The 12394-nt window shown below is 36.5% G+C and overlaps 1 protein-coding gene across 10 annotated transcripts in view; it reads right to left on the bottom strand.

Moving 5' to 3' along the window:
* The window catches only part of STRBP (spermatid perinuclear RNA binding protein), a 146632-nt gene that overhangs the window by 48872 nt on the left and 85366 nt on the right, over positions 1-12394 (bottom strand). For all 10 annotated transcript variants that reach the window (XR_011999858.1, XM_072748661.1, XM_072748665.1 and 7 more), the window contains 5 exons: positions 4822-4913; positions 4194-4289; positions 2995-3106; positions 2238-2335; positions 1911-2022 (listed from right to left, as the gene is read on the bottom strand). Coding sequence is in view for 9 of the 10 variants with exons in the window: in XM_072748661.1 (XP_072604762.1) it covers positions 1911-2022; positions 2238-2335; positions 2995-3106; positions 4194-4289; positions 4822-4913 (510 nt within the window). In the remaining variant the exon portion in view is untranslated. The remainder of the gene's footprint in view (positions 1-1910; positions 2023-2237; positions 2336-2994; positions 3107-4193; positions 4290-4821; positions 4914-12394) is intronic.

Below are 12394 nucleotides of genomic sequence, written 5' to 3'. Positions count from 1 at the left end.
TGCTGCTGGGCAGCCCCAATGGCCCAGTGGTTTGGCACTGGCTTCAGCCTGGGATATGATCCTGGAGACCCAGGATTGAGTCCCACCGTCAGGCTCCCTGCATGGAGCGTGCTTCTCCCTCTGCCTGTGTCTCTGCCTCTCTCTCTCTCTCTCTCTGCCATGAATAAATAAAATCTTTAAAAAAAAAACAAAAAAACAAAAAAAACTCTGCTGCTTTGTGAGCACCGTCTGGAAGAAGGTGGCTTTCATTTCACAAATATTTACTGAGCTTCGGTTTTTAAGTTATAGTAGAATCTGGAGAATTCCTGATCCCTGAGAAGTTTACAGCATTAGGCAGTGATTCTCAAATTTTTAATCTCAGAACCACTTTAGCCTCTTAAAAAAATTACCGAACACTCAAAGAGCTTTGTTTTGTGGGTAATATTTACCAATATTTAACATACTAGAAATTAAAACAATTTTAATATAAGATCACACAAAAATCATTGTGTAATGATTATGTAATCAGGCAGCAGACTGAACATAAACCCCACAATGCGGCTAGGATAGTGTTGCAGCTACAATTGTGTGGTATTTTTTTTTTTATTGTCTTGTCCTAAATTTGTACATCCTGTATAAAATATGAATGTTCCCCAAATAAACTATGAATGTTTCCTGTATAATAATATGAATGTTTCTGAGAAGAAACTCTAAATAGTTAAGAAGTTAACCTGTTGAAGATACCAAATAATGGTGTAACTGGACAACCTTAAAATTAGCATAGAGAACAATCCTTTGTTATATTTTAGTGATCCACCAAGAATGAGAGGACATTATATAGTCAGATAATAATATTCTTGTCTACTTTACTCTTTCTGTATGGTTACGATTTTTTTTTTTAACTTCAATAAAAACATGCATCTTAAATGGGAAAAAAGCCAGAATGATGCTATCACATGTCACATGCAGCCTCAGGAGAACTGTACACTCATGAGACAAAGAATGGAAAACACACAAACACACACACACACACACAGACAAAAACCCTTAATATTATTTTGAAACAGTTTTGGTTTTGTGGATTCCCTGAAAAGTATTTTAACCCAATGGAATTCTATTGTTTAAATAAATAGATTGCGCCATCACACTACTTTTGTCATATAAAAATTATTAGAATAATATCCATTGTGGGAGATGGCCTGAGTCCCAGGTGAAGACTAACTAGTGTTACTTTCTTGCATAACAGGAGATGGGGCAGGGGGGCGGGGGCGCCAAGGGCTGGAGAAGACCTGTATTGTGCACAATGAGTTAAGTGATTCATGTCTAAGTAATCCAGGCACTGAGTTGAGCATTTTAATCTGATATCAGCCAATAAAGTAGGGGTAATATCCATACAGAGAGAAATGAACCCCTAAAGCTAGTAGTAAGTAGTGGAGCTCTGACTAGAACCAACCAAGGTCATACTGACCCCAGAGCCTGTGCTCTGTCTATTGAAACTGTGAGTTCAGACAGACTAGGTCAAATAGAATAGTCCTAAATTTTCCAGTATACTTTTCTCCTCCTCTGGATCTTTCCCTTTTTAGTTATATAACACCTCCAAGCAGGACAAAGACTAACTTGGTCAGTGACTGTGATAACATCTCCTCTCAGCTTATGGCTCATCTTTTTCACTTCAACTAGAGGTTCTCAAAGGGTCCCTAAATCTGTGCAATACAATGGATAGACTGGAATCTGGCCAACTTAACTAAGTGAGCTTGTCACTACTAAGAATAAATGATATTAAGCTGATGTTACTGATGGGACATAAGAAAGTCAGGAAGAAAAGCAACACATGACTTGGATTAACAATAAAGTTCCCTCTGCTCTAACAAGAGACGCAGTGCATGACCATTTCCACCATTGCCCAGATCCACCCCCAATAAAATACTCACCTTCTTTATCAGTAACTGACCAGGAATATTTCTGAAAAGGCTTACTAGATGGAAGGGGGTCCATCTCCAGCACTTTATAAATCTGGCCAAAGGCTGAGAGTCTGAGTGCATGCTAAAGAACAAAAGATTATATTTATTCATAAATTTCAATGGCCATTAATAAAGCCTTCAGTACATGTAACTAAAAAGACACTCATTAAATGCTATCCTTATGATGGCAAAAGTCCCTAATAACATGCAAGAAAAAAGTGTTTACATAGAATGATTCAGAAAATAAAGTTATGATCTCCCTCTAATAGATCACTGTTGACATGCCCCATCTTCTACCTGTGCGCTGTGGGTAATATCTTCCTTTTGCTGGATGGTCATATAGCTCAGAGCATCTGTTGGGTCTCGCTCACAAGGATCATGTAAACCAGGACCCCCTTTGGTAAAGGCAAAAGAAAAACACAAGCCACTTAGAACTGAGTTTAAAATTCCATGAACTAACACAAAAGAGAGAAAAGAATGTAGAGAATAAGAAATAAAAAAGCTGAAGAACTAGGTTAAAAGTATGCTCAATTAAATGGAATAAAAAGGACACTCTCATTTTCAATATGTTAACACTTAAATGTCCTTATTATACTGGAAGTCACTTACATATTTAAGGACAAAATTGGGTCTTACGCTAAGAATTTAGAAACAGTATGATGAACCATCCCAGATCTTTAAAGGGATTACATATGTAAAATAAGACTAAATTTAATTTTTCTAAATTAAACACCAGACTCAAACAGAATGAACTTCAAACATTTTAACCAAACACCTACATTTTCAAATTCAGGACTCTTCGTAAAGCAAATTCATAGCAGACAGTATCTTATTAGTACCTTTTATGTTAGTACATATAAAACATAAATTACAGTTATTGAAAGAGAGTTTTATAGCACTTTCCCAACATTCAAACATTCTAGTTGCTAACATTCCAAGCAAAACACCTACGCATCATTTTCCTGTGCAGAGGATAAATTTAGCACATATTTAGAAAAGTAAACTAAAATGAAATGTTTCTGATTCTTCTGCCTCCAGAGTTTGAAACCCTTACCAGGAAGTAGTATTCCAGATGCCAAACACTCCATTACTCGTCTCAAGGCCTCCCCAGCGCCCAAAGGTCTATTACAAGTACCTATAGACTTTTCACATATAAGCTCTAGTGGCTAGAAGATATTAAATTACAAATTAGTACATGCACCAAGTGTTAAAAGGATTCCAGTTAAATGTGAGCTGACATTTCTATCTACAATGGAGGCCGAAAAGGTGAAAGTCAATTTAATATTTTGGGCCCAATTAACTTTTCCTGCATGATTATCAACTTTCACCCCAGAGTTTTAAATTAATCATTTTTGAGGTAACATATTCAGAAGACATTTTGTTACAAAAACTTTATTTTCAGTTACCCTGAAAGAATCACTTCACCAAGTTGATTTAACAAAGATTTAACAAGCTTTCATATAAGTTAGTAATAGCTAAGAACTAATCAGTGTTCAGACCCAGCCCATCTGTCTCCTACTTAACCTAGAAAGCACTCAAACCACCTACAACTTCATTTCGGACAGTCTGCCCCAAGTACCACAATTAGAATAAATAAAGGACCAAGTCTCCATAGTTAAGAAAATAAAAACTCATATACTATATATAAAAGTAATACATGTTAGATTAATCTAAAATGAGCTTTTATTAAAGCTTTATTTTATTACGTTCTTCGCTGTGGTCTTGATTGGGCCAAGCATAATAATTTCCAAATGAAATAAATTTTGCAATACATATTATAAACTATCCATAATTGTGGTTAAGTGTACTGTTTGCCTGACTTTATTTACTAAACAAACTTATTTAAGTGTGTACACCCAAAGAGAAGGAAAAAGAAGACAGGGGAGCCATATACAGGCATATCAGGTAATTTTAAATGGAAGTAGCACTGAAAGAGAAATGTGCCAGTCAGGGAGGCTTTCACCAGCAGTAGATGAACTACCAGTACAAAGTGCAAGAAGATAGTCACTTCTAACAGGTAGAACCTTTTTGTCAGAAAAATATCTCAGGCTCTGTAATATGAATATAATGAGGTAGAAGAGACAGGTTACATGTGTAAAAAAAAAAAGCATATAAAAAGATGTACAATTTTTTTCTAGAGAATAGATAATGCACACCTAACTCAGAATGTAGCCATTTTACAGTAACATGTAATTTCTACAGGATTTCCTCTGACTACAGCTACAGAATTTGCTTTTAACCATAAGTACTTACCCATCCTTTTAATGGTGCCCATGTAGGAACTCTGTTGCACAAATCACGTAGAATGCGGAGGACAATTACACATGATTTTAATCCGTTTGCCCTTGCCTAAAACAAACAAAATGATTCCAATATCCCTGTTGAAATCCAGTCTTCATTTTAAGCACATGGATCATGGATAGATTCTTTAAAGTGAATACTAATTAGCCACTCATTCATCAGTTGTCAAGCAAACTAAAAAATTAAGTTATTAAAAGCAGTAAAACTATAGTTTAGAAAGGCAGATTTTTAAAGTAAAGGAAGCATATTATTAAAATAGCTTATAGCCTCATGGCAATCCCATTCTGGGCAACCATTTATCTTTCAGCTTTGCTCATCCCTGTCTTTATTTTATAAGCCATCATTTAAAATTTGGAGTACTATGCCAAAGGAGATTATATGATAATTAAATATCATTAACTGTGTAGAGCTATACTCTACATCTTACCTAAATTAACTCATTTACTCCTACAATAACCCTATGAGGTAGAAAGCACCCCCATTTTATCCATTATGTGCACAGGAACCATTAAATGGCAGGTATTCCAAATGAAACCTGCACAAGGCTACAATAACAATAAAATAATAACAAAGAGCCAACCTGAAACCATTTGGCATGTCGAAGAGACGCCAAGGCATTCAGGCATTTCTGCCTGTCCAATAAGTCCGGAGGATCTTTCATCGCAACCTTTTCTAATAGGAAAACGGGATAAAGAAAGACAGATACAATTTGACCAAGGGGTTCCTGTCAAATCAACCAAACAATAAAAATAAAAAGAAGAGCAGCATCTGAGTGAACTAATAAGACTCCCAGAAGATCTCACAATTGGCTTTGTTTTGTTGCTTTCTTCTTAAATTACGTGCATGATGATTACTTAGGTAAGCATTCATCAGAGCCATTCTGTGCATAAATACAACAGGAGCACAAAAGCATTCATTTAGTAAACAAACATGTGACCATTGCTACATACGATCTGGGATCTTAGTAAGCATGTGTCTAACACTACAAGGGCACAAAATAGGTACACAGCACTTTTGCCTTTGTCGGGACAGGGGCACAGACGGCACAAATCTGGGACCAGGAGCAACAATGACTTTCCTTTACAGAGGAACTATTGATCAGCTCCTGAGGGAAACTGGGGCTCTCTTATACAATCAAGTTGAAATTTACTAAGAATACACTAAGTATCATAATTTTTTTTAAACTAGATAAATCCATTCAACAAGATAACCCTTAATAGAAACTTTGTTCCACTGATGAGAACTCTCCAAGCGTTACCTTGATTTCTCTCATTATTGCTTTTCTAGAACAAAATTATTAAAACTACAAAAATGAAGTACATTGGAACATTTTAAGTTTTATCTACCTTTTTAAAAAAAAAAAAAAAAAGGCAGCAAAGAATACTATCTAATTAGAGTTATCTAACTTGCCTTAACATTTTAAAGTTGGATTAGATGGCCCAGAGCAACAAAGATAAGAATTCAAACATGTGATCAATGATAAATATCTGATAAGTATCCATATCATATCCATATCTGATGTCACAGGATACTAAATCCAAGTTTGGATTCCCAAATGTTTATCTCCTCTCAACTACTAGAAAGGAGGCTTTTGAGCAATATTTAGTACAATATTTGTAATGCATACAACATACAAATGTTTCCTAAGGAATCATTCTTCATCTAACCCAATTAAGTCAGATTCACCATTCTCTTTTAAACACTCTTAGATGTAGGAGAGTCCATCCAACACTTCTTCCTAGTATAATCCTAACAGTCTCAGAAGGTAGTATGTTTGTGTGGGCCAAGTGATACATTGTAAATATTTTAAAATGGGAAACAAGACCCATTTTACTGATACTTTTTGGATTCATCAGTTATCATAAGATTCTATTAAGGCAACTGTACTGTATATTCTAATTGACAGAATGCCATTTAACTAAAACCAAAGGCATAAGGCCCAATAGAAAACAAATCTATGAAAGAACAAACTGTGGCCCTCTCTAGGCTGCAACGCTCTAAAGGCTGAAGTGCTACACACTTATTTTCTGACCAGCTGAGCTCTACAGCAGATACTTGCATTGTTTCAGATTAACCTCTGCCAACAAATTCACAACCCAGGATCTCGTACCATTGTCCCTTTTTACTCATAAAATGGGAAGCCTCAAAAAAAAAAAAAAAAACCCTATTAATGTAATTTATAAACATAGGTATACTATGAATATACAGCCATATCCTATGAGTATTTACTTCACAAATGATCTAGTTCTTGGATTTGCTTAATTCTGTCTCTAACAACATAAAACATACCATTAACTCATTTTAATGTTTTCATATCAAAATGCCGCACTATGGTCAATACAAACATCTGTGTAAAGCTCAGGCACCATATAAAACAAACTACTATAAATGAATGATGAGAATCTCTTAAAAGTTAAACATGACAAAGGTTGACTGACTGCTAAGTAATGTAATCTCAAGAAAAAGTACCGAACATACTTATTTTTCAAGACTTTAATTTTCAAGTTAAAAATAAGGCAAGCTAAGTTTTATTCAATCATCTTAGTAGCAGTGTTGGGAAAGGGGACAATGGAAGACAGGGCTGAGTCAGAGGAAGTTTGCATAGGAAAAGACAAGGCAAACCAAAGCTCTTTTTGACCTTTCTGGTACTTTCATCCAGTGGTCACAGCCTGTAAATAACATCTTATGCTCATTACAACACAGATATTTTTAAAGGGGATAACAAAAAAAATATTTATATAAATTCTTTCATCCTCAAAGTCAGATTATAATCACAAACTCTTATTTAAAAAAGTAATAGACATCATCTTGCTACAGACAGTCAACATTTGGAGGCAGCAGGTTCTGCTAAAAAGAGATGAAAGGCAGACACAGGCAGTGAACAGAAGGCTTGCACCGGACTCCCTTTACATCGCCACCAGAATGGCCATGTTTCTTCATGCTCTCATAGTCAAAAAGTCCAAAGACCCAGAATGTTTCAATATTCATGAGGTGGGAAACAGCAGAAGAAATGTAATAATTCATCTCATTTTTATCCTCTTCAAAGTTTCCTATTTTAAAACAGTATAAATTGATATGGCACTACAGTGCTACTTATAAGCCCTGCTTGCCTATTTGCTTTATATAAAAATAATAGTTTTATATTTTTTCATTCATTAAGAAAAATAACTTTTGTGGCAAGCACAGAATTGCTGGTGGAAAAACAATGCCACTTCTTGTAGCAAAACCTCAAGCTTAGCATTTCTGTGTGAACTTTAACATAGGTGTTTCAATTTTGTGGAGAAGCAAAACTTTTCTGGTAAAAAGACATTTGGAGTCTTTAAATTAGAAACAATGGAACTGTGAGCCATTTCATTTTCCTACAGTGACCAATAAAACAGATGAGAAACAGCAGAGGGAATGGGCTTGGGGAATGACAAAAATGCCAAAAGCAAAGAAAAACAGCTTTTAAAAATTTATTGCCCAGTAACCTGGCATCAGGGCATGAAGGCACATAAAGCAACGATGGAAGCACTAGAAGACAAGTCTACTATGCCTAACTTTGCTTATTTGGTTAGAGGTTAGATCACTGACCAGAAACGCAACATACTGCAGGAAATGTTGGTAAGTTTCTCTCAATGCTTTTACATGCATGCTAGCTCGCTGGCTGTTAACAAAACACTAGGCTGGTGGTGATAGAGTAGGCAAAAGCCAGAACATGACTGTGTTAAATGAAAGTTATTTGTGAGGAACCTGGACTCTTCAAAGGTAAAATAATTGAGCTGGGTTATCATAAAGGCCTCTTCGACAATCTGGATGTCACTGAGCTATTGAATTCATGCTGACAGAATTTTCTAGTTAGCCTGAAGATATCGTGGCAAACCCTTCTCAATTCCTTCAAGATTTCTCAACAGCAGATCCTAGGCACCAAGCCATTGTCCGCGCAAAACAGCATGCTACAATATTGTGGACAGGTAAATGTAGCAATAAGGTAGAACAGAGACATAACTAGTTATGACTTTTCTTCATAGTAGGCAACCAGCCAGCCAGCCACTGAAAAGATAATGGTTAAAGATTTGTACTGAATAGTGTGGGTCTAGCAGCTGGGGAAGGCAGGAAAATAAAGCCTACTGTCTTGTTATAATCCCAGTTGTGATTTCTGGACTGTGAGAACCTAATGCCTTCCACTTGGCAGGACTCATTGCTAGTGAACTGCCAAGATACATGAGAAGTTCATGCTGGTACCAACATGTGAAAAGGGACTTTTGGGCAGCTTCTCTGTGATCCCCTAAAAACCTACCCTGATACTGAGGACAGAGGTTCATCTTACTCTAAGCCACAGAGTCGCTAAAGATTCCCTATCTCCCTGGTTTCAAATTGCACTGTAAATATAATAAATAGGTAACTTACCACCCTCCCAGTAAATATGCTTCTTAAAATCATAAGCACCAACAGAAGCTGAGACCATGTGAGGCTGAGAATAACTAAATCAGCTCAGAGGCTCCTACATTCACCATAGAGAGTAATGGGAGCAGAAAGCACACTGGACTTCGTGTTGGAGGAGTTGGGTAAAACCAGACTTTCCTCATTTATCAAACAGGGCAATTATCTACCTCCTAGGGCTGTTGTGAAGGTTATATCATATATGAGAAAATGCTTCTAACACAGTAAGTTATAAAATACTCTCACACAGCTAAATCTTCAATATATGTTGCTTGAATATCAAGATGCCCACTGTTAATGCTTCTTACATACCAGACAATATGCTGGCTACAAAAATTAATTTTTAACAGATTTTTTTTTTTTTTGCCTACAATGTATTTAGGTACCATTCCAGGCACTAGGGATAAAGCACATGGGTAGAGGAAAACATACCTACCTTTGATGAATCATAAGCTATATCACAAATCAGCTCATTATTAGCACAGCAGCAAATACAGTATTTGGGTTTCAATACTACACTTCAGTGGATGTTTAAGAGTTTACCTGTGCTTAGGTTCCTCAGACCTATCGAGTACACATTATTCTCTCTGAGACCTGAAGGCCATCTGAGTATGTGAGTTTGCACTGGGAGTCTTTTTAGTAAACTGAGTAAGTATAACTACCACTATATTGAGCAAATACTTTGTGCTAGGTATTGTACAGTTCACATTATATAAATTCTCTCATTTGACCTCAAACAACTTTTTTTTTTTTTTTAAGATTTTATTTATTTATTCATGAGAGACACACAGAGAGAGGCAGGGACACAGGCAGAGAGAGAAGCAGGCTCCTCACAGGGAGCCCAATGCGGAACTTGATCCCTGGACAGGGATCACGCCCTGAGCCAAAGGCAGATGCTCAACAGCTGAGCCACCCAGGCATCCCAACCTCAAACAACTTTCTACAGCGTTTCCTATCCACAGTTTAAAATGAAGAACCCTGTCCAAGATCAAAAATCAAGAGTATCTACTGGAGTTAAGAACTGAACACCGGACTGCCAGGCCCTTGATGCTCCTTCTCCTGTGCCAAAGCAGGAAGCATACAGTGATGGTGAATGGTTATTCTAGTGAGCCTTCAAGTAAAGAGTCAGAGTACAGCAAGGAGACTGACAGCATAGAAGGGATCTTACCTGTGAAACTGTTAACGGTACCAAAGAGACTGACTAGATACTCTGGCCACTGAAAATGTAAACAGCAATCTGAATGAATAGTTAGACCCACTTCTGCAGAGACAACCCTGAGGAGCGAAGTGTGATGCTCTCATCTGCCCCAGTCCTCCAGATCTCCCCGCTTGCAACCACACTTTTGTCCCTTTTTCAGATTTTACCCAAATATGCAGCAAGCAAAGAGAGGAAAGAGAAAGATGTGAGTATGTATGTACTGTGAATAGCTGGTGGGGAGGAGAGCTATTGAGATCTATAGGAAAATGTCTCCTCAGAGTTACAATGCATATTTTTTTGAGTATTGAGAAAGAAAAGGACTGGAGATTTTGAAAAGGAGGGTATCTCTCAGTCTTAGAAATTCCTAGAACCCAAATGAAATCCTGTCCTTCCCCCCATGCAGCTGAAAAGAACTGCATCAAGGTGGGAAGAGTTGTTCGGTGAGAGGAACTAAGTCCTCCAGAATCGTACAGCCCAGGTCTCAAATGCTAAGTCATGCTGGATTGTCAAAGTTGCTCAGGAATACGCAAAACTGCAGTGCAGATCAAAAAGCATTTTGAAAAAGCCCAAGTTAGATAAAATGCACAAATTATAAGAGATAACAGTGAGTCAACAAGCCTGAGATGTTAAGGAGGACATGTGCAAAGCAAATCTTTCTGCCATTCAAAAGAAAAGGAAGTAATGTATGTTTTTACACATTAGATCCAGGCAAATTCTTTCACCTTATCTGATCCCACACAATAATGTTAACATCAGCTGATGAGATTCAGCTCATAAAAAGCTCTTGGGATCCTTTAGTTACCCAAATATCTAGAACAGAAACTATGACTCTCTTACTTTACTGCAAATTCAATTCTACCACAACTAGTCTTTTAGTAAGGGTGCAGTCCACTAAGAATTTGTTTCCAGCTTCTATGAACAGACATTAAAGTTATAGATGCAACAGACTAATAAGTTTAAGGGTCTCACAGAAAACTATGCCATAATACATAAGTGTACAAAAACCATGGGAAAAAAGAAGCCTGAGGTTCTCTTAATATTTTCAAAGAAATAACAGAAAAGATGCCTACAGCTACAAGCAGATGTGGAATTAATCTAGTCTTTGGTGACTTCAGTCTTTTTCGTATCTCTCTATACTCAAATAATTGTTAATAATACCTATAATTACAATTATTCTTAGAAATGGTTGGCTTTAAGAGGGTCAAGTAGAACACAGTTTACCAGAATTAACAGAATTATCTTGACACTTCAGAAATCACTTTATAGTTCTAGAGTTAATGGTGAGCTGTAAAGCTGTTAAATTAAGCTACTCAGGATTGGTGTTTCAGAAGTATAAGGGATACTATATATAGAAAAAAAGTAATGGCATAAACCCAATTACAGATTGGATACACTTTAATTTTATTTATTTATTTATTTATTTATTTATTTATTTATTTATTTATTTATTTATTTATTTATTTTTAAAGATTTTTTAAAATTTATTTATTCATAGAGATACACAGAGAGAGACAGAGAGAGAGAGAGACAGAGAGGGGGGCGGGGCAGAGACACAGAGGGAGAAGCAGGCTCCATGCAGGGAGCCTGACGTGGGACTCGATCCCAGGTCTCCAGGATCACGCCCTGGGCTGAAGGCGGCACTAAATTGCTGAGCCACCCAGGCTGCCCAATACACTTTAATTTTAAACTTTGACTCATAATGTGTCTACTTGATACCTGTTGGGTATGGTATAGCTGATTTTAGTTACCCCAAGAAACTTTTTTTATTTTTTTATTTATTTTTTTTTTATTTTTTTTTATTTTTTAAGAAACTTTTTTTAAAAGGAGTATATCACTTTTGCTTTAAGAAATCCTATGAGACTTGTCTGCCAAAACCCTAAATTTCTAAATTCTAAGATCACTCACTATGTGTCTTTTACTGCACCTTTATCATCAACTTGACATAAATTAAGAAACTGACCAATATTTCTTACTGCTCCGGTATTTCAGGTAGCAGAAAAAGCAATGGGACTTGCTAAATGTCTAGTGATAAAAAACGGGGAGTTCCCACTGGCCCAGATAAGCCACACTGCCTCTGAACTGTCATGACAGAGAAGGGCCAGTTGGTCAAAGGTCTAACACAGGACAAATACCACATGGCAAGTGTTTCAAGGGATAGGACTGAGAGGCAGAAACAAGCTAACTGGACAGGATAAGAACGTCAGATAAAGAAGTCCAGCTCCATCATTCCTTCTCAAAGCTGAATACAGATTTCTTACTCTACTTTTATGAGGATGACACTGCCATACAAGGCTTTTTAACTTCAGAAGAAAGTTAGTTTAAAGCATAATTCCCACATATATCATATACAAAATGTTAACAGGATCACAAACCTCATAGAAAGAAATTTACTAAAGATTAATTTTTAGAAAACAATCCCCCAATTTATATTTCTTACATTATAAAACATATTTACATATGGACATAAATCTTACAAGGTTATAATACTTACTAAATTAAAGAGCAATGTGCAAATGAGTAATCTGAAGTAGTA

This window comes from Vulpes vulpes, chromosome 2 (genome assembly GCF_048418805.1).
Source record: "Vulpes vulpes isolate BD-2025 chromosome 2, VulVul3, whole genome shotgun sequence".
Lineage (NCBI taxonomy): Eukaryota > Metazoa > Chordata > Mammalia > Carnivora > Canidae > Vulpes > Vulpes vulpes.
This window is presented reverse-complemented; position numbering and strand designations above follow the sequence as displayed.